Here is a 22,592-nt window from a genome sequence, read left to right as displayed (position 1 = left end):
TATTTTACACGGTGAAACAAATTTTATATTTTGCATTTTATATTTTTTCATTTGTCATGGCACTTGAGTTACCCTGTGTTATCTGAATGGAAGGCATCACATTTTAATTCAGTGCATTTAAAAATGTTTCAAGAGCTACAATTCTCAAAAATCTGGAGTGACAAATTAATTCAATTTATCAGCCTTTGAATCATTTCTTCTGCAACATGCATTCTATCGATACGTTTGGTGCGTCCCTGATGTAGCCAGATTTTCAAATGTTAAACCTTCAAACTCTGGTTACTAAAAAATGATTGCAACTTCTTCACGTTATGACTTACTGGACTGCTAAGTGAAGATCAGCACTTAGGATATTTTGAGAAGGCATTGAAATGCAATCTGACTTGCATTTAGCTCTTCTAGAAGTTTGTACTTCTAGGAAATCACGCTGCTTTGCTTCTTATTGGGCAGAATTTCAAAAAGTCGAATTTTCCCAGCGTTTGGACAAAATCAGCAGTTGTCTGGATTTTGCCCAAAAACTGTAATGGAAAATTCAGGTCCTGCCCTATGCCATGGTTGAGGGAAACCCCATGGGTATGTGTACAGTATATCAGCAACAAGATCTTGTCGCTTCCATTCTGCTACATGGAGTGCTGCCCAGAAACACAGACTTAACAAATCTGTTATTGTGAAAAAAATGAATCATAGCGGCGGCTCCTTAGGTTGGGGGGGGGGGGGGGGGGTTAGAAAACAGAAAAACAACTTCCTAAGTGTCACTTACTACCAGAATTGCATTGTTAAAAAAAAAACACATTTTATTCAACACACTGTTCACACTGCTGCGCATGTATTCCTTTCTTCTCCAGAATGCAGTACTTCATAAGCAGTGAAATTTCCAATCTGCTGGTGGCAGTATCCAGATGAAATAAATAGATTATTGCCTCCACTGAAATAACAGACAGAAATTCCAGACAAATACCTTCAGTGGTCCTTCCATTTAATCCCATGGCGTAATTTCCAAGTTTTGGTAACCATTATGACTTAGATTTTACAGCACAGAAATTGGCAATTCAACCCAACTGATCTAATTACATTCCACAAAGCCTCCTCCTACCCTGCTTCGTCATCATCATTTATTGAAGTCTCCTGTGAGGTATCAGACTAGGGGCACATATTAAAGATCTGTTGTTTCTTCTGAACATCTTTTTAAATTTGCATTAAAAAAAAAATTGCTTATTGTCACGAGTAGGCTTCAATAAAGTTACTGTGAAAAGCCCCTAGTCGCCAGATTCCGGCGCCTGTCCGGGGAGGCTGGTACGGGAATCGAACCGTGCTGCTGGCCTGCTTGGTCTGCTTTAAAAGCCAACGATTAGAATTTTGCCACTAGATTCCTTGCATTTCTTTTTTAAAAATCATACAAGCAATTAATTGTGCAATATTTAGTGTTTCTGAGTCTATTTTGTAGACCTTTTGTAGGACATCCTTTATTTTTGCTCAAAACCCGCTATGTTACTATGATAAAAGTCAATGTGCAGAGCTGAAATTGGAAATGGCATCCAGCATTAGGAAGATTGCTAATTGTCCATTGAGATCAATGACAATTAAGTGGAAACCAATTTAACTGGATTATATTAGAGTGATATATATTTTTGGCAGGGCATGGTGACATCTGGAAAGAGATAGTTTAAATTATCTAGGTTTCTATTTGTGGATATTAGAAATATGTTAGAGCTCAAGTAAGTTTAATTTTGTGTTTCTGTGGAAGGATGAAAACTTAGCCCATATTAAACAAAGGTGACTGGGATTTGGTTTCATTGATAACAAACCGGGTTTAAAAAAAGAGTAGGCTGCTTAACAACCAGGGACCCACACTAAAAAGCATATGCACTTATGGTTCAGTTGGAACTAGGTACCTGATGAAGAAAGTCACTTTCACAGAAACTGCCAGCAGAGGCAAGACAATGGAGTAAGAGGCAGAAAGCAAGTCCCAAAAGAACCAATAGTTCTAGAAACCAGGGAATGAAAGAGAAGTCCCAGGAAGATTGAAGACAAAGGGACAAAGAACTAGAATCTGAACAAGACACTGTTCACTGAAATTAAAGAAAGAGACAGAGAGGGGTTCCCAGTTACAGATAGAGCTGAAATATGCTGACCTGGTGAAATTCGCTAGCAAGAAGCCAGACATCTGAATGAATCCTTAAATTGATGACACGTTAATGTAGCTGTGAAGCAGTGGTGTTCTGTTGGCATGGTTGGATACCTGAGAGATTGTGTGGAAACTTGAATTGCATGTGGCAATCCAAGACACAGGAATACTGAAAGGAGAGATTGAAATTCTGGACGTGGATTCTTGGTAATGTCATCCGATTGAAACTGTTGTTTAAAAGGAGATTCTAAGGCATGTTTTTTGAGAATGGAGTTTGAAAACATTCATGTGGAAGTCCGAATTCCAGTAAGACCAGTTGGCTCAGTGAGAAGTTTCTGGGGGAATTTGATGAGAATTTGACTTACAAAATAGCGTAATGGATTTTTAGGCAGGAGGAAAAACTTGACAAATTCCATCTTTCAGAAAGATATATTCAACATTCAAAGTGGTTCATTCAGGGAACAATAATCACGGGGAATGAGGAAGTAGCAGAGAAGTCGAACAAATATTTTATGTCTATCTTTACAGGAGAAGACACAAATTAGGTACAAGAAAGAGGGAAACGAAGGAGCTAATAAGATTGAGAAAATTTATGCTGGAATCTACTATTGAGGAAGATTTAACCATGCACTTAGAAATCATGTTTTGGCAAATCATAGGCATTTTTGAGGATGTTACTAGTAATATAGATCAGGATGAACCAGTAAAGAAAATACACTTGGATATCCAAAAAGCATTTAAAAAGTTGGCAACCTAAAGGTTAGCACACCGGGGAAAAAGCTAATGTAGTTCGGGGGTACTAAAATAGCATGGATGAACGAGTGGGTCATATATAGAGTAGGGATAAATGAAGTATTTTCAGGTTAACAGACTGTAACTAGTGGAATGCCACAAGGATCAATGGTGTGGCCTCAGCTATTTACACTCTATATTAAGGAATTGGACAAAAAGAACAAGAGTCGAATTTTGCTCGCAATACAAAGTGAGGTGGGAATGTGAACTGTGAGGAGAACAAAGAGGCAGCAAAGAGATATAGATCGGCTCAATGAGTGAGCAACAAGGTGGCAGGTGAAGTATAATGTGGGGAATGTGGTTATTCGCCTTGGTAGTAAAGGAGATTTTTTTTTTAAAGGCATTAATCACTTAAATGTTGATGACAGAAAAACTCGGGTGCACTTGTGTAAGGAGTTTAGAATTCCTTTAGAATGGAATTACAGCCTTTATTGCTTGGGTTTTGGGGTACAAGAAATAGAGCGTCTTTTGGTGGGAAATAAGGCTTTGGTGTGACCTCACCATGAGCTTAGTTTGGTCTCCATATATAAAGAAGGATATACTTGCATGGAAGCCAAATGAGGTAGTGTTGGAAATGATTGGAGAAAAGAGGTTAGTGCATAACATCAAAGAGAGAAAGATGCAATACTTTGGTCACATTAGAGGAAATGGTAAACAGTTATTGGAGAGGAAGTTTGACAGAAAACAGGAGCAGGATGCAGTGGAGAAAAATGGATGTTAGATGTAGTGGGCTGGATGCCATGAAGAATGTGTAAGAGGAGGACAGGAAAGTCGGAGGTGGAGATCCATGGCAGCCAACCTTCTGGGAGGAATGTTTTTTTAAAATTCCAATTAAGGGGCAATTTAGTATGTTCCTGCACATCTTTGCGATGTGAGACCCACGCAGACACCGGAAGAATGTGCAAACTCCACATGGCCAGGATCAAACCCGGGCCCTCAGCGCTGTGGGCAGCAGTGCTAACCGCTGCTCCACTCTGGGAAGAATGTGGCACCAACAAATGAACAAATACTTGCCTTGGTGGAACGTCAATGTTGCATGAGAGGGTTGTCCGATGATGCAAGACCTACACTCTGTGAAGTTCAGAAGAATGAAAGGTGATCTCTTTGCATTATACAAAGTTCTGAAGGGGCTTGATCGGGTAGTCACAGGTTGTTTCCTTGGCAAGGACTCGGTCCAAGGATAAGACTGACCATTTGGGATTGAGATGAAGAGAAGTTTCTTCAGTCAGGATTGTGATCTTTGGGATTCTCTATCCCAGTGGGTTGTAATTGCTCCAGAATTGAGTACATTCAAGATTGAGAGTTCTGATCTGGCACTGGTGCAGTTTCATGTGTATTCATGGTGGTTGTAACTTGGGTGTGCATCCCTGACCCACTCTGCTAAATCAAATTGAAAATGCTATGAAATGGTTCTCTCAGAATCCTGGCATGTGTGAAGCGAGCGGGGAAAATGGAGTTGTGGCAGAAAATCGACCATAAGTGTAATGGTGGAACAGCCTTAAGGGGTTGTATGTCTACTTCAGCTCCTATTTCTTATGTTCTATGGTACTGTTTGTGTCCAATATCAGTTTGATTTTTTTCACGTTTGGGACATTATTTCTTGAAAAGTTACACCATATAGTAATGATAGTAATTTGTGGCATATGCTATTGTTATGGTGCACAATTTGCAGCAAATTATTTTCAATGACCATATCATGACTGCGCTGTTCCACAGCCCCGCAATGGAAATGCTGAAGAGTTAATCGTTCTGTGGCCCCATCTATTTCCATGGTGGTTGTGAATTTGCTGGATTTAAGCCAGCTTTCATATCAGTAAGTGTCTTGAGACCAATGCTATCTCCAGGCGAACGTGAAGACCCCAGTGCTGCTCCCCTATTATTATACTCTTTTTTGACCGCCGCTTTTGCAACATTCAGTCCAAGTCTGTGAACATCTGTGCCCAATACTTTCCCCAAATATTTGTAACTCGTGAGCCTATGGCTTCCCTACAACAGCCTAAACTCAACCTAGACCCTGTGGGTTAGATTCTCCGGTCTTGTCCGTGGCGGGACCCATTGCGGTGAGATTGGAAAATTTGATGTTCTAGTCAAAACTCCGTTAACTCTCAGTGGTACTGAAAAATCCACCGTGAATGAACCACCATGAAGATTTCGTCCTACATTTACAATTCTTGACCAATGGGAGAACTACTGATGGCTTCCTTACAACAAACTAACCTTGGCTAACGTATGCCCTTTTCTTCCAATTCTCGCTGTCAGTCCATCCTTTTAGCCAATCAATACCCCAGTTTTGGCTTCTGTTTATTGCTAATGCTGGACTCGCTGGAGCCCATTCCCCATCTTAAAGCTATATTGCAGTATTTTACACTTCCAAGAGATGTCAACTTGAATATTTCTCAACAACATGCCAATAATACAGAAGACTTTTCAACACTAAACCTATGTACAGTACAACTGATAACTTAAGCCTAATTAGTTACACAAATGTGACGACGAGAAGTCGGCTGGCACTCTCTCAAGCCTTTCCTAGTTAAAATTTAAGCCTTGTTCTGCAAGTAGATTTTATGACATCAAAATGACACGTGTCCTTGGCATGAAGAGCCCTGTGGAATAACTATACAGTAAATTATTATATGAAAATTCTCTTGGTGTCGTGTAAAACATTTACAGGTGAGAATGATAGCAATTCTGCATTTACACTCCTGTTTAATTCCATGCTTGGTGTGTATTGCTGGAAGAAAATGTTTGGAAATTTTTAAATGCCCATTTCCTAATTGGCTAATAACAAAAAGGGACACAATTCCTGGCACTTTGGATCCGCACCATCGGCTGCAAAAATGAAACTGAGACTCATTTGAAAATGGGTGACCAGCAACAAGCTTATTTGCACTGCTTTTGGGCAGCATGGTAGCATAGTGGTTATCACAATTGCGTCACAGCTCCAGGGTTCCAGGTTCGATTCCCGGCTGGGTCACTGTCTGTGTGGAGTCTGCACGTTCTCCTCGTGTCTGCGTGGGTTTCCTCCGGGTGCTCCGGTTTCCTCCCACAGTCCAAAGATGTGCAGGTTAGGTGGATTGGCCATGCTAGATTGCCCTTAGTGTCCTAAACAGGTTAAGTGGGAATTGCTGAGTTAGGGCAAAGGGTAGATACGTGGGCTTCAGTAGGGTGATCTTTGTAGGGGCCGTGCAGACTCGATGGGCCGAATGGCCTCCTTCTGCACTGTAAATTCTATTTTTAAAATTTTTTTTAAAATTGCTTCCATATTGCCACCAATGGCATGCTGGTTTGTGTTGTGCCCATCCTGAAGGTATTCAGAACCATTGCTATGCCGCCACAATTTCCAACATAACAGTACAATAATCTCTAAGAATGGTTTCACCTTAGAAGTGCTACACCCATAACAAGTGCTACACACTCACTGTAGAATTCACACCATGCACATCAATGCATTATGGGTACATCTAAGGACCGCAGAATTCTTCGCCAAGTGGAACAGTGCGACTATCGACTGCTCATCTGAAAAAACATATTTGTCTACATTGGCATTGAGCGTATTTCTTAAACCATTTCAAAAGCCCCCTCTAATGAACAGTACACTTTGAATATGAGAAATTACCACGGTGCATAGATGCTATCACTTTTTTTGTTTTCCCTTTTCTACTCTGATCCAAAGTGTTGCCTGTGAGCAGTTCAAGGACATATGTATTTGTTGCAGAAGTCCTGCCTTTTGGTTGAAGCTATTAACCAATCCAATTCAGCCGCATATTGAAAAAGAAAACGTAATTGTATAGTCTGTCAAGAGTTTTAATTTTTTTAAATCAGCATTGTCTGAGGGTGGGATCGAACCGTATTTTCTCAGGCTCAGACTGAACCAGTGTGTTCCTCTCCACCTGCACAGACCAGATATTGAGCTTCTTTTTAAAAAAAAATTTTTTTAGTTTATTTTTGTAGACGAAACAAATAGAAATATGAACAAACAATAGGAGATGAAGAGAAGGGAAAAAAAGAACAACACAATAAGGAAAACTGGAACTATTTACACATAGATCGGCTTCAACTATTTATGTACATACATCGCACTTTTCTTTCCTTTTTCCTTCGTGCAGTATTTGCAATGGCAATTGTTGATCCTGCGTTTCGCTTCCCACCGGTTTTCACTACCCCCCCCCCCCCCCCCCCCCCCCCCCCCCCGGCTCAGGTTCTAGGACCGTCCCAGGATGATGATGGGTTGGCTGTTGGGGGATAAGGGCTACCCACTAAGGTCTTGGCTGATGATGCCAGTGTGGAAGCCGGCGACCGAGATGGAAACCCGATTACAATGAGGCCCATTCTGCTCCCTGTGCTGTCATTGAATGGTGCATCAGACTGCTCAAAATGTGGTTCTGATGCCTCGACACTCTGGTACCCCTCGTAGCACAAGGGGGTCTCCTGTTTTGTGGTGGTTTGCTGTGCCCTCTGCAACCTGGCACAGCAGCGGGTGACATAGTGGAGGTGGAGGGTAATGCCGCCTTGTTTGAGGAGGAGACTGACCAGGAGGGAATGGAGGATAAGCTCAGGGAGGACCCACAGGAGGAGTTGGAGGTCCTCATCCTCACCCGATTCTCACAGGACGAGGTTTTGTCCATCAGCGCCCCCCCCCCCCCCTCCCATTTCCCTCGTTCCCATATGTTTCCCAGGGTGGATCTGTGTTGGCACTGTGAGCAGGTCAATGTACAAAGCAGTAGAGTGATGATAAACTAGCTGTGAGGTTAGCTCTGGTGCCGCTCACTTTATGCCCTCCTGCCTTTCTGCTGACAGCGTGCTCACACCCATTCTCTGAAAGGGGTCTGCATCGAGGCGTTTGATCTTCGACCACTGTGCCTGGGTGATGGGGGGAAGCAGAGGGCAATAAGGGATGGGGTGCAGGCAGGCACGCTGTGAAAAGTAATGTGACACAGGTTTCAAATGTATTGGATGTAACAAGTTTGAATTGTGAACTTTTGACATTTCCTGCGTCCGTAGCCTTTGGGACTCCTCCAATCGGCGATGCATTTACTGGAATGGCACTGACACCTCCTGAATATCAGGGTTGTGTCCCTTCATCTGCATCAGCTCCGGGCAAACCTGTCTAGAGGCTTGGAATCTGACTGGACTAACAGACCTCCGACTGCTGACTCCCTTGGATGTTACTGCCTCCATCTGATGAGCAGCACTAACTGTGTGGTGCTCACCAATTGTTCCCAAGAAGCCTGACAACTAATGTCACCCACCGAAGTGTGTGTCTCTACGCTGGTGGAAGGTGGGAGTGATACTTGTGACACCTCAGTGGTGGTGTCCTCTGAGCTCTCCTCCGAGGTGGCCTTTTAGGTGGCAAGGGGGGAACGACTCCGGATGGTCTGGCCTCATTGGATGGAGATCCTGCGAGACAATGGACATGTGATCAGTGAGAGGGAAGGATCATTTTGTTTGACATGAACAACTCACTCGAAACAGGTCATGTGGGTGAAGGGAAAGTAGATCCTCACCTCTAGCGCAGGCCAACCTCTCTGTCGATGACTGCTTTTTCTCTTTTTATTTCTCTCTCTCTTTCTCTTTCTCTCCTCCTCCTCTCTCCACTTCCCTCCTCCTCTCTCTTTTTCTCTCTGTCTCTTCTCTTTTTTTCCTCTTTCTTCTCTCTCTCCTCCTCCCTCTTTTTTCTCTCTCCTCCTCTATCTCTTTTTCTCTCTCTTACTTCTCTCTTTTTTTCTTTCTTCTTTCTCTTTTTTCTCTCTTTCTTCTCTCTCTCTCTCCTCTTTTTTCTCTCTCTCTTTTTTTCTCTCCCTCTCTTTTTTTCTCTCCCTCCTCCTCTTTGTTCCTCTCTCTTAGTTCTTTCTCTCCTCTCTTTTTTCTCTCTCTCTGCCTCTCTCCTCTCTCCTCCTCTCTTTTTTTTGTCCTCTCTCTTTTTTATTTTCTCTCCTCTCACTTTTTTTTCTCTCTTTCCCCATCCTGGCCCTTTCCTGCTTATTATGGGCTATTATCTCCTGCAGGGACATATAGAGGCTATTGTGATCTGCACGTTTGATGGATCGGGGGGGGGGGGTTTATAGTAGATGGCATGTATGGGCACCGCAGCTGGACATAAATGTGCTGGTGGGTGCTAATGGTTCTAAGGAGCAAGCACAAAGATCGGGGGTGAGGATAGTGAGAGATATCAGCTAATAATGTGAGGGATGGCAGGCGGAACTAATGCCAGGAGAAAGGGGGTAACTTACACTTGGTGGTCATTGGTTGTCTTCTGACATTGTATGTGATCCTCTGGTCATGCTGCCCGCACTGACAGCCATTGCCACTGCTGGTACTCCAACCCTCTTGGGCGGGGGGGGAACAGGATGTCCTGTCTTCAATAGAGTAGCCTGTCCAGGTCAGTATCCCCAAAGCGAGGAGCAGGTCTGCTTGTGTGTTGACTGAGTGGTGAAGGAGCGTTTAAAAGAGCTCCCTCCTTGTTAGTGCTGAGACCCTGAGGCACGATTCTGCCGAATCAGACGGCGAGACAGCCAGTAACGACGAAGCTCATGAAGCTAATTTCTGGCACTAAGTGCCATTAAATATGGGCCACAATCTCGCCAATGCCCCGCCAATCGTGCCCAAAATGACACTTAGAAATGTTTCCATTAATTCGCGCCCTGAGTAGAGGAGACCTCAATCTATTTCCGTTACTTGCGAAACATCTGCCTTACTTTGTGAAAGGAAGGCAACAAGCTATAAATAACAGGATATTGTAATTGACTTTGTGGTTAGCATTGTTGCTTCACAGCGCCAGGGATCGAGGTTCGATTCACAGCCTGGGTCACTGTCTGTGCGGAGTCTGCACGTTCTCTCCGGGTGCTGCGGTTTCCTCCCACAAGTCCCGAAAGACATGCTTGTTAGGTCATTTGGACATTCAGAATTCTCCCTCTGTGTACCCGAACAGGCGTCAGAATGTGGCAACTGGGAGATTTTCACAGTAACCTCATTACAGTGTTAATGTAAGCCTCTTTGTGACAATAATAAAGATTATTGTTATTAAAAATATTTTGGGAAATGCAGTCTCGCCTCTGTCACAAGAAAATCTGGTGAGCGCAATCGGCCCTTCCTGGACCTTGGATAGGCACTGATTTGTTTTGATCCATTACAGGTGCCACATTTTACGTGAAGAAAACATAACATTGAGGTGATGGGCGGCACTGGGCAGCCCAGTGGTTAGCACTGTTGCTTCACAGCGCCAGGGGCCAGGTTCGATTCCCAGCTTGGGTCACTGCGCGGAGTCTGCACGTTCTCCCCGTGCCTGCGTGGGTTTCCTCTGGGTGTTCCGGTTTCCCCCCACAAGTCCCTGAAAGACGTGCTGTTAGGTGAATTGGACATTCTGAATTCTCACTCTGTACCCGAACAGGCACCGGAATGTGGCGACTAGGGGCTTTTCACAGTAACTTCATTGCAGTGTTGATGTCAGCTTACTTGTGACAATTATGATTTCTGCTTTGGATAATTGTCTCCATTTGACTTTGACACTGTAAATTGCATGGTGCGCTCTTCAAGAAACACTTTTTTGTTAGCGGAACATAATGTTGTGGGTCACAAGGTATAATTCTTCTGATCCTTAAGGCAGATTCAGTCGATGCATTCAAATGGGAATCAGACTGCTAACTGAAAAAGGAAGAATGTGGAGGGTGACTGGGAGAATGGCACTGAGTAAATTGCTCATTTGGTGAGCCGGTGCAGAGACAATGGGCTGAATGGCCTCGCCCTGTGCTGTAACAATTTTGTGATTTCAGTAAGAACAGGCCTACTCTGAGCATTGCCAGAGGACATCTGCTTGTATTTTATTATTGCTTCTTATTTATGTCAATACTTGAGATGGATGTGTCTTCTCAAAGAATTCTACTTCATGATCTGAAATGGAAAATTGCTTCTTCTGATGCCATAATTACTTAAACTATATTCCTAATTGTTCTTTTACTGGAAATTAATTAATTAATCTCTTTTTTTTAAACCAGTGATCAAGGCGAAAGTGATTTCAAGTAAAGAAGTGAATAGTGGGAATGACCTGTATGGATATCCCAGCCATAAGATGGCGTATGAGATCAAACAGATAAAGGTACTGTTACAATCCTGTCAGGGGTTCGATTAACAGAAATCCAAACAATTAGGAATTAACTCACAGAACTATCCCACAAGATTTCACATTTTCTTTTAGCAAACAAACGTCATGGTGTATATATAAAGAGAAATTAAACAAAGCAATCACTATTAACTTGATGTTAAAGCTGAGAAAGACGTGCTGTGCTACCAGCTGAGTTCTACATTTTATTACCTACACCCATCTTGGGGCTGGTTCAGCACATTGGGCTAAATCGCTGGCTTTTAAAGCAGACCAAGGCAGGCCAGCAGCACGGTTCAATTCCCGTACCAGCCTCTCTGAACAGGCGCCGGAATGTGGCGACTAGGGGCTTTTCAAAGTAACTTCATTTGAAGCCTACTTGTGACAATAAGTGAATTTCATTTCATTTCTTCCTGCGCCCCACCACCCACACCAAGTGTTCCCTTATCTTACAAAATCTGAAGGTTTGTTCCCTTTTTCCGCATAAATTCAGACGCACTATTTTAAATGCAAGTCTTAACTGCACTGCCCACTGTTACTGTACCTTTTTTGTGCAGACACTTCTTAATGCCTTTTAATGAGAATGGTGACTGCTCTCCAACGTCTATGGGCGGGATTCTCCACTAATGGGGCTATGTCCCCACGCCGGTGTGAAAACCGGGACCAACCACTCGGGTGTCAACAGCCCCCGAAAGTGAGGAATCCTCCCCAACGGCCCCCAACCGGCGCGGCGGGAACCCCGCGGGCGCCTGGAAAACGGCGCCAGAGAACCGGCGGTGGGGTGGGATTCGCGCCTCCCCCCGGGGATCTGGCGGAGAATCCCAGCCCATGTCTCAAGGTTAGTTACATTTGGGCATTTGCAATCTTTTTACCATGAAAGAAACCCAATCATCAGGCAAATGTAATGCCATTGTTATGCTAACCTGCCTGATATAAGTGAGGTGCACTATATTGTGAGATCTCTACTACACCAAATTCTCAGTTTGTATGGGACAGTCTGCTTTCTTTGTACCACAGCACAGACATGGGGACAGTCATGGTTAATAAAATTTGAGTATATTGCTATGTGAAGCAACATGCTGTGGATTCATACAATGCACACGTTCTAGCCTACTGATGAATCTACATGCAGCAGTATTATTTAGGCAGAGGTCAGTACCAAATTATGTTGTGCTGTCCTACTATGCATTGGATTTCCCAAGTTGGATCATTGTTTCAATAAATGTGAATAACACTATTTGTACAGTCCGAGTTCATGGTTCTCTTTCTCTTGTAATTTACTTATTTAGCAAGTAGATCCAGAGGAACTACCAAGCATGATTTTAATACCTCTTTATTGGGTTAAAAGAAAGCATGAGCTTAGTTTTAATACATTGTGCAAGTAAAATGGGTAATTCTCCCATTCGTTCAGCAAAGTGGGAGAGATATCATTGTTAACTACTTGAATAGTTGTGGCAGAATTTAAACAATTGACAATGTGTCAAACAGGTCTTCATACAACTCAGCATAACCGATGGCTCAATGAATGTTTGTGTTATATGTCATTGAATTGACTGCAGTCCAAAGATGTGCAGGTTAGGTGGATTGGCCATGATAAATTGCCCTTAGTGTCCAAAATTGCCCTTAGTGTTGGGTGGGGTTACTGGGTTATGGGGATAGGGTGGAGTTGTTGATCTTGGGTAGGGTGCTCTTTCCAAGAGCCAGTGCAGACTCGATGGGCTGATTGGCCTCCTTCTGCACTGAAAAAATTCTATTAGCGATTCATCAACAGTGAAAACCACAACTGAAGTCCAGTCCCCATCGAGATGATTCACCCACACAGGACATCTTTTGTGATGTCTATCTGGATGGGTAACAAATTTACAAATTAATCTTCAGCAAACATCTTGAAGTGTTCAGAAGACTAGAAATACCATAAACAAAAAATTATTTTTAAATTTAATTCTGTGGAAGAAGAAAACGTTTCGAAAGTCTGAAATGAAAAACTGAAAACGCTGGAAATACTCAGCAGGTCAGGCAGTATTTGTGGATAGCAAAACAGAGTTAATGTTTCTAGTCCAAACCTTTCATCAGGGTTATTGAGATGAAACATTAACTCAGTTTCTCTCTCCTCAGATGCTGGTCGACCGGCTCAGTATTTCCAGAATCTACAATATTTTAATTTAAACCATGATCCATTGTGTATCAAACAATCACTTACTGTGATACAGCTGACATTGTAACAAATTTTTGCTCTCTCAATATTTTGAGTTCCACTCACTTTAACAGGAAACTTTGATCTTTTTCACCAGATGTTCAAAGGACCAGAACACGATATTGGACATATTTTCACTGCCATTTCATCATCTTTATGTGGAATCACCCTTGAAACAAGTGGAAAAAAAGAATACCTAATTACAGGTATAGTGTGTGCCTCCGAATTCTGAAAACTTTGAAGTAAACCCTGCTCTTAATTGGAGATTTATAGAAAAACTCAAGACAGTAGGTTGTGTGTTCAAATTTTCACTTTCCCCAGTTCTGTGCAATGGGTGCGCAGTAATGGAAGTAGTTATGATTCCTGTAGAGAACGATTACTTTATAAAAAGAAAAAGCTGAAAGGATGACATGACAAGATTTGAAGTTTTACGACTTTTGATGTAACAAAAAGCACCTTTGACCAAATGCTATTTCAGTAGGCAAGTAATACTTTAAACGACAGAAAAGATCTTCCATTTAACAATTAAAATGACCATAAATCTCCTGCCAAGTTAGACTTAAAGATTCACTCTCCCTCGATCACTCTCACCTGAGCCCGCGCCTGCTCGCTCACTCTGGCCCTCACATACACTCTCACTCATTCTGGCCCGCGTATGCCTTCCCTCTCGCTCTCTCTCGTCTCCCTCTGCCTCTGTGTCTCTCTCTCTCGTTCTCTCTCTCGCTCTCCTCCCTCTGCCTCTGTCCCTTTTTCTGCTTGCAGTTACCCCTATGAGGAGGTCCACCGTTAAGGTGTGTCATGCTCATCTGTCTACTGCCTACTACTGTCCCTCTAGATAAGGCAGTAGCAGGCTGAAGATGTTTTTTCCTTCTGCCCAGTTCGTGTTGCTATTTACAGTGTGCCTAATTTGCCTGGAGCAATTCTCAGTAAACACAATGGAGGTCCACTGACCCCTTAAAAGAGCACTCCACCCATTTCCAATCCCCTGTCCATCCTGCCCGATGCTGTAACCTAACCCACTCATTTTTGCACTGTGGGAGGAAACCGGAACACTCGAAGGAAACCCATGCAGACATGGAGTGAATGTGCGAATTTCACACAGACAGTGACCCAAGGCTAAAATTGAATCCGGGTCCCTGGTGCCAAGAGGCAGCAGTGCGAACAGCTGTGCCACCGTGTTGCCCTCCATCAATATCCTGGAGTCAGCACTGACCAGAAACTGAACTGAATCAACCATATAAATGCTATGGCTACTCAAGCAGGTCAGAAACTGGTTATTCCCAATTTAAGTGGTTCATATTTTGACTTTTGGAAGTCACTCCACAATCTAGAAGGCAAAATCAAGAGCATGACAACTACATGGATGCAGTTGTACCAATACTCATAAAAATACCATCCAGGACAAAACAGTCAGCTTGAACAACACTCAATCCTCTTAAACACCAACTTCCTTCACTAACTGGTGAACCTGGCTGCGATATGTCGTTACCTACAGGATGCACCGCAGCAACTCAACAAGGCTTCCTTGACATTTCCCAAACCAACAATATCTACTGCCCAGGAAGTCAAGGGCAGCAGATATATGGGACCACCATCGCCTCTTGATCACATACCATCCTGACTTTGCCATGCATTGCCATTGTAATGGTCCTTCAGACAAACTCTCGGAGCTTCCTATCCAATAGCATTGTGGAAATAGCCGGACGAGACTGATGTCAGTTAATCAAGAAGGAGGTCAGCACCATCTTCGAAGTAACTAGGGATGAAAAAATGTTGGCCTTGTTTATGATGCCCACATCCTGAAAGTGAATGAAAACTTTCAGTAGCAACGACAAGCCCTTTCAGATCCAAAATAAAATTGGAAAGTATAGCTTTACTTGAGAGAAGCTGAGAATGCTGTCAAATATGATGTTTAAACAGTGACTGAAGGATCTGTATTGCCATGGTTGATGCATGGATGCAGGAAGAGGTGATAGATGGTAGTCAAAAATGGGGTTGACACTATAGTGATATCTGATGAATATATTCAGCAGCTCCTTTAAGTTTTTGACAGTAATTGTGTCAGTTCCATCCGGAAGAACCTTTTCCGTGCAAATCCATCTGTGGGATAGAGCTCTTTGTCCCCTATCCGGTACTTCCATGTATACCCAAATTCACTCCAACTATGCAATTCTTGCTGTTTGGCATCTTTGATAACTGTTTAATCTAATTTATTAGAAGGCACCAAAATCTCAAGTGCATGTGAGCTTCTACGCCTGTTAGTATTCATATTCTTACTCATGTTCCAAGATTTTGATAAACTACATCCTCTCTCCTGCCTGGTATCTTGTTCTGTACTGCTACTGCTAGATCTTTCTCTTCTGCTGTGGAATGTCCTTTCAATAGTTCTCGACCTTTTGCTGCAGACTATCCGATGTACTATCTGAACTGGCGCTATGTTTCTGTGCTCTCCCTTTTTGAACTTCGTGTTCCCAATCCATTGTCTTGACTCCCTCCCCTGAATGGTGTACATTCAACCAATGTTTATACTTTCCAGTGCCCTTCCCCACTCTACTAATAACAGTTGCATCCTTCCATTGACTAGACCCTTCAGGAGAGTATGTTACTTTTGTACCAACTTTTGGCAGTTGTCCTTTCGGGAAAATGGCCTGTTCTAATTCATCAGAAGTGTTGTGTTCCTCTACAGAAACCTTGTCTATATCCGTTAACTGGTCCTCATAGTTCTATAACTCGTGTGTACCAGATGACTCTGGTTCCTTGTCATGTCTGTCCGCTCTGTCTAAATTTGAAAATTTGTAATCTGTCCCCATTATCCTTGATGAATGTACCCTAACAGTTTGATTGCCATGTTGCAAAATAATCGTTTTGCCATCTATGCCTATGATATTCCCTGGGCCTTTCCATTCATTAAAATTGTCTCTCTTATAGTATACTATGTCTCCTTGCTGAAAAAGGGTATTTGATGGCCATACATTATGTCTTAAAGCTCTGCAAATTCTTTCAGAGACTTCTGTTTTCAAAAAGCTTTTCTACTGCTATGTAATGCATTTAAATGCTCAGCAAAGGCAGAGCTAATTGTAGTCCCCTCCCAAGCTGGAGGCTGGTCATCTAAAATGGACGGAGTTTTAGGATTTCTACCAAACACTAATTGATAGGGACTGTAGCCCCCAAACATTTCTAATGAATTCTTTGCATGTACCGCCCATGCTAAAGCTGAATTTAGCTTGCAGTTTTGCCTATCTGCCAACATTTTCCAGAGCATGTAATCTATTACCGCATGGTTTCTTTCACACACTCTATTACTAAATGGGCCTTCCGCAGCCATATTCATAACTGTGATATTCACGTTTTCACACATATCCCTAAACTCATAAATTAGCAAATTCTCCCCCATTGTCAGTATGGAATTTTGCCGGTGGGCCCATTCCTGTCCCTATCCATCTTTCCACGTTTTGATCCAGAATTACGCTCTTTTCTTTAATTCATACAATCGTTGATTGACTAAATCTGGTTGCTAAATCTACAAAATGCAAAATAAATATATTATTCTTTTATCCCAGATCTTAAGGTCCATGGCCACAATGTCTTTAAAATCCCTGGCCAAAGGTAGGGTTACTATCGGTCGTGCTGGTGTCCTTCTGTACTTCCCACAAACTTCACAGTGATCACTAACCTGTTCCATCAGTTTAGTATTGTCTTCATCCCTTACCCCTGCATCCTTTAATAAAGTTTTCATTCTCCGAGGAGACGGATGCAAATTGCCTATGCAGTTTTAATACAACAAGCTTTTTATCAGCTAAAGTCCCATTCTCAACTGCCATTAGCACATCTTTAACAACTGTTCTTGAAATATTATTTGTCAATAATGGAATACAATAGTGTCCCGACTGTGTAAATTGTAAGTCCACCGTCTTTCCAAAAACTGTTGCCTTATCCTGTTCCATATCCAGTTTCATGTGTGCTTTCTTCATCAGCGGTCTGCTCAGAAGCAAAGGTATCTCACTTGATACAATATCCGTGCGAATGAAATGATTCACTCTGGCAATATTGCAAGGGATCACCACTCTTTTCAGCAACTTCGGACTATTATCATCCCCAAACCTGAAACTTATGGAACTTTCAAACTCCTTAACCTTGTTACAATTTTCAGCATCAAGGAGTCCAGGTAACATTTTAACCAGTCAATTCCACACACAGTAGATGTGCAGCCACTGTCCAATACAGCACAGTTGAAGGATTCTGCAACCAACACCGTCATTACCGGCGTAAAATTGCTTGTTAGTGCCTTCTTTCTGGTCACTATCTTTTTCCTCTTCTGACTCTTCAGTATCATGTGCCGCTTCAAATACTCTATTATAACGTGTTGGACAGTTGAAAGCATAATGGTATTGAGAGTCACATCGATTTATCATACCCCAGGCATTTCTGGGATTCATCTTCCTATTGTAGGTTCTAACTGGGTTTCTGTCTTCATAATTTCTGGGTCCCAATCTGATCGAATAAGGTATCCTTATCCGCAAACTGAACTCCTGTCAAAACCAGGAGTCTATCCATGTTGCTCACTCTAGCACAGTCAAGTAATTTAAAGGCCAACACAGACTGTGGAAATTCCAGGTTGTGTTTCTGCAGAGTCTGCCAAATTCCATTATATAGTCTTCCATGGAGAAAACCTCTTTCCAGATCCTATCAAAATCCGACCATGCTTCATACACACTTAACAAGTCATCCTTTTTATAAATCTTATCCATATAACATAATAGAATCTCCAGACCTTCTTCTGAGTCTAACTCTTCCAATTCCAGCTCAGAAAACATTTTGCTTTGGATTTTACTGTCATAAGGTAGAGAAAGAGCCAATGCCATACCTTGTTTTCTCTTTCCCAAGGCAGTTACCTTAGTCCACATAACTACTGCACTTCTCCATTGGTCGTACGATCCACTTTCAGAAAATAAGGGGTGTTAGTCATATCCGGCCATCTTTATCTTAGGTTCAGCCATATATCTTTTTTTTTCTCACTCACTCCTTGGTTTGGTCTGGAAAAGTTGTATCTTTCAACCCTTCACATTTGCACAGCAACCATTCTCTGCTACCATCTATTAGATGTTTAGCTGCTGTTGTATAAAGAGTCAAGGGTTCTGCTCCTTTTCAGAGTCAACGGTTCTGCTCTGTTTCAGAAACACCTTTATTTCACTTTAACAGACTCTGCGCAAAACTCTTTCTTCACATCAGGCAGTGATGTCATATCCTTCAAGAAGGCGAACAACCAACTGTTGTTAAGTTGCTAAGTGGTAGCTTGACATAAAATTGCCTGACACAAAGGCCACCTGAAGCCTCTTTACATATCAGTGTCAGTTATTGGATACTTAACATAAATGAGACAATTAATTGGAATGTCTCTTAACCCATTACTTAACAGTGTCCCCTTCCTTGGAGAAAAAAAATAATTAGGTGAAAACAAGATTTCACTGGGTCGGAGGAGTTCCTCGGGGCAGTATCCTGTGACTCAGATTCATCCTTCAACCGTCTTCTTCTTTCCAATTGTGTCTCCAGCCAATGGAGTGTTTTTCTCAGATTCACATTTCCTTGGTGCCACACCCGGTTGAATGCTTGGTCAAGGACGATCTCTCTCCCCTCCTCTCTGTAATCCAGTTCTTGTGTCCATATTTGGACCAAAGCTGTAAATAAGGTTCTGAAATATCAGAGTACTTCTGGCATTAAAACTGTTTCTTGAAGAGAGTCGGTCAAGGAATATGAGAAAAAATGAACTGAACTGCAGCTATAGAGAAAGCAAATGTCTAGAAATCTGCTCAAAAGAATCATTACCCCACCCCTAATGTTTATCATATATTTGCAGTTCCCTAAAGAATACTGCTGCAGGAGGCCTCTATGACCCACGCAGGCAGTAATGTTATATCCTTCAAGAAGGCGAACAACCAACTGTTGTTAAGTTGCTAAGTGGTAGCTTGACATAAAATTGCCTGATATACTCAAGGTCACGACAGCCTTGACTTTCTTTGCTTCTGGCTTCTCCCACACAGCATCATCATCAGCATCACTTAGTCTGCAGTCAATACTTGTATTAAGCATGTGACTGACGTCTACATTCATCAGGTTTCCAATGGACATCAGGAAGTGAAGGATAGGACCCACTGGGAGTTAGAGATTGACTCCATAATGCTAAATCTTAATTATTCAGCATGATTTTTTTTAAACCTATTAATTCGCAGATTGCCAAGTGGATTCTGAAACCTGAAATCTGAAACCTGAATTTGAATTCATCCCAGACTAACCAGATAAAAGTTTCTCCTTTCTTGCAGATGGGAAAAGTAAAATTATTTGGGCCTCTCTCCATTCAGTTAAGGTCGAGGGCAGATCTATAAATTAACATTCGTATTCAGGGAAGTTGTGAACATATGGGCGGGATTCTCCGAGCCCGTGCCGGGTGGGAGAATCGCCGGGGGCGCGGGAGTTTCCCGCCACGCCGCTCCATCACTAATCACGCCCGCGCAGTCGCCACGGTGCCGGTCAGGGGTCCATGGCTGTGGATGTCCTGGTGGGGGGGGGGGGGGCGGCAGGATCTGACTCCGGAAGGGGGGACCTCCACAGGGCCCAGGCCCGCGATCAGGGGCATCCGATCGGCGGGCGCCTGTGATCTGTAGGGGGCCTACCTCCTTCCATGTGGCCCGCTGTAAGTTCCCCGAAATGTTGCTCCATGTCGGCGCGGAGACAGCAACCACGCGCGTGCACCGCCGCATTGATGGTCGCCGCACACATGCGCCGGCGTGGAAACGGCTGTCGCGCGCATGTGCGGACCAGCGCCAGCCGTGCATGGCTGCCTTTTGGCGCCGGAGCAGCGCGCAGCACACCCGCGCCGTGCTAGGCCCCTAACAGCAGTGAATTGCTAGGCCAGGATGCCGGTTGAAGCCGGCATACACCACTCCGGTGTTTACGCTGGCGTCAACACTTGGCCGGGATTTCGGAGAATCCCGGCCCGTAGCTTTGAGACCCCTGACTTTGTTGAGCAAACTAAAAATTGTAATGAAGGAGGTCACTGTCTAATATTTGAAAAAGCAGTCAGCAACTGAAGACCTCCTGTTTAAATGTGCCCAGAACAAGCTGTTTCTTGTAACTCGACAAGTTCAACTCCTTTCAACCATCATTTCTTGGTCATTTTATAGTTAATACAAATTGTAAACAATGAGGAAGAGAGATTTATTTTTGTTATTCCACAGGAAAACTGGACAGCGATGGCACAATGATAATCACACTCTGTAATTTTATTATGCAATGGGACCTGCTAACTCCAACACAGAGGAAAAGCTTGAACCAGAGATACCAAATGGGGTGTGATTGCAAGGTAAGAGAAAACAAATGGTACAATCATATAGAAAATTAGTATTATTTGGGTGACAATTGAATCATGAAGGAACAAATTTAAAAGTTGGTGTAGCTTCAGTTAGAGGCCTTAATTGCCTCATTGGTTTTAGTTGCCCGTCTGTAAAGTGGAAAATGTGTAAGTGGCTATCATTCTTTGTATGTTCAGATAGACGGAATTGTACACTGGGACAGTGAGTCATCCGAGTGCAAGTTTTAAAAAAAAATCAAAAACCTAAAATCTAAGCCATTACATGATTTAAATGATATGCTATTTCTACAAGTGAAGACTATTAGAACGGTCAGTTTGAAAGAAAATATGAGCAGGGTTCTGTAGCTGCCTGGTTACTCCATGGGAAACCTGAACAATGCAATGTGGATTGTAGCTCTGTACTGTCATTAGTTCCAATGCTGAGATCAACTAATTGAACAAAGACCATGGATCAAAAATAGATTCTTCCTAATTTTGTTGAACCAAAAGCCTTGCCAGCTATGAGACATATTTACTTCACAAGTATTCTCTTCCTTTTTTTTGGATTTTTTTTTTTTTGGCTTCAAAAATAGCTTTATAAATCTGGGGCGGGATTCTCTCAGCCCGGGGCCAGGCTGGAGAATCCCCATGACCGGCGCGAATCACGCCACGTCGTCGGGACGCGATTCTCCGTGGAGCGTGACCACAACTCCTTGAATGACCACAACTCCTTGACCTTTACCATAATCATGGAGAGGGATAGGAACACACAGTATTGGAAGGTATTTAACTGGGGGAGGGGAAATTATTCTGCTATTAGACAGGAGCTGAGGAGTATAAAGTGGGAACAATTGTTCTTGGGGAAGTGCGCAACAGTAATGTGGGGATTGTTTAAGGGGCACTTGCTGCGAGTGCTGAATAGTTTTGTCCCACTGAGACGAGGAAGGAATGGTAAGGTGAAGGAGCCTTAGATGACAAGAGAAGTGGAGCTTCTAGTCAAGAGGAAGAAGGAAGCTTACGTAAGTTTGAGGAAGCAAAGATTTTGCATGGCTCTAAAGGGTTACAAGGTAGCCAGGAAGGAACTCAAAAATGGACTGAGGAGAGCTAGAAGGGGGCATGAAAAAGCCCTGGCGGGAAGGATTACGGAAAACCCCAAGGCGATCTACACATATGTGAGAAATAAGAGGATGATCAGAGTGAGAGTCGGGCTGATTACGGATAGTGGAGGGAGCTTGTGCCTAGAGTCTGAAGAGATGGGGGAGGCCCTAAATGAATACTTTGCTTCAGTATTCACTAGAGAGAGGGACCTTGTTGTCCATGAGAACAGTGTGAACCAGGTTGATAGACTCAAACAGGTTGATATTAAGAAGGAGGATGTGCTGGAAATTTTGAAAAGCATCAGGATAGATAAGTCCCCTGGGCCTGACAGGATATACCCAAGGTTACTACGGGAAGCGAGGGAGGAGATTGCTGCGCCGTTGGTGATGATCTTTGCGTCCTCACTCTCCACTGGAGTAGTACTGGATGATTGGAGGGAGGCGAATGTTGTTCTCCTGTTCAAGAAAGGGAATAGGGAAATCCCTGGGAATTACAGACCCATCAGTCTTACGTCTGTGGTGAGCAAAATATTGGAAAGGATTCTGAGAGATAGGATTTATGATTATTTAGAAAAACATAGTTTGATTAAAGATAGGCAGCATGGCTTTGTGAGGGGCAGGTTTTGCCTCACAAGCCTCATTGAATTCTTTGAGGATATGACGAGACACATTGATGAAGGTCGGGCAGTGGATGTGGTGTATATGGATTTCAGTAAGGCATTTGATAACGTTCCCCATGGTAAGCTCATTCAGAAAGTTAGGGAGCATGGGATACAGGGAAAACTGGCTGTCTGGATACAGAATTGGCTGGTTGAAAGAAGACAGCGAGTGGTAGTGGATGGAAAGAATTCCGCATGGAGGTCTGTGACCAGTGGTGTCCCGCAAGGATCTGTTCTGGGACCTCTTTTCTTTGTGGTTTTTATAAATTACTTGGATGAGGAAGT

At 43.0% G+C, this 22,592-nt stretch overlaps 1 protein-coding gene across 1 annotated transcript in view; it reads left to right on the top strand.

Annotated features, from left to right (window-relative positions):
* Positions 1–22,592, top strand: part of LOC119953105 (metalloproteinase inhibitor 2-like) — a 72,359-nt gene that overhangs the window by 35,605 nt on the left and 14,162 nt on the right. The window contains exons 2-4 of the mRNA XM_038776954.1: positions 10,909–11,009; positions 13,304–13,412; positions 20,439–20,563. Coding sequence (XP_038632882.1) covers positions 10,909–11,009; positions 13,304–13,412; positions 20,439–20,563 — 335 coding nt within the window. The remainder of the gene's footprint in view (positions 1–10,908; positions 11,010–13,303; positions 13,413–20,438; positions 20,564–22,592) is intronic.

Source organism: Scyliorhinus canicula, chromosome 18 (assembly GCF_902713615.1).
Source record: "Scyliorhinus canicula chromosome 18, sScyCan1.1, whole genome shotgun sequence".
Classification (NCBI taxonomy): Eukaryota; Metazoa; Chordata; class Chondrichthyes; order Carcharhiniformes; family Scyliorhinidae; genus Scyliorhinus; species Scyliorhinus canicula.
Note: the sequence above shows the minus strand (reverse complement) of the source record. Positions and strands in the feature narration are given on the sequence as shown.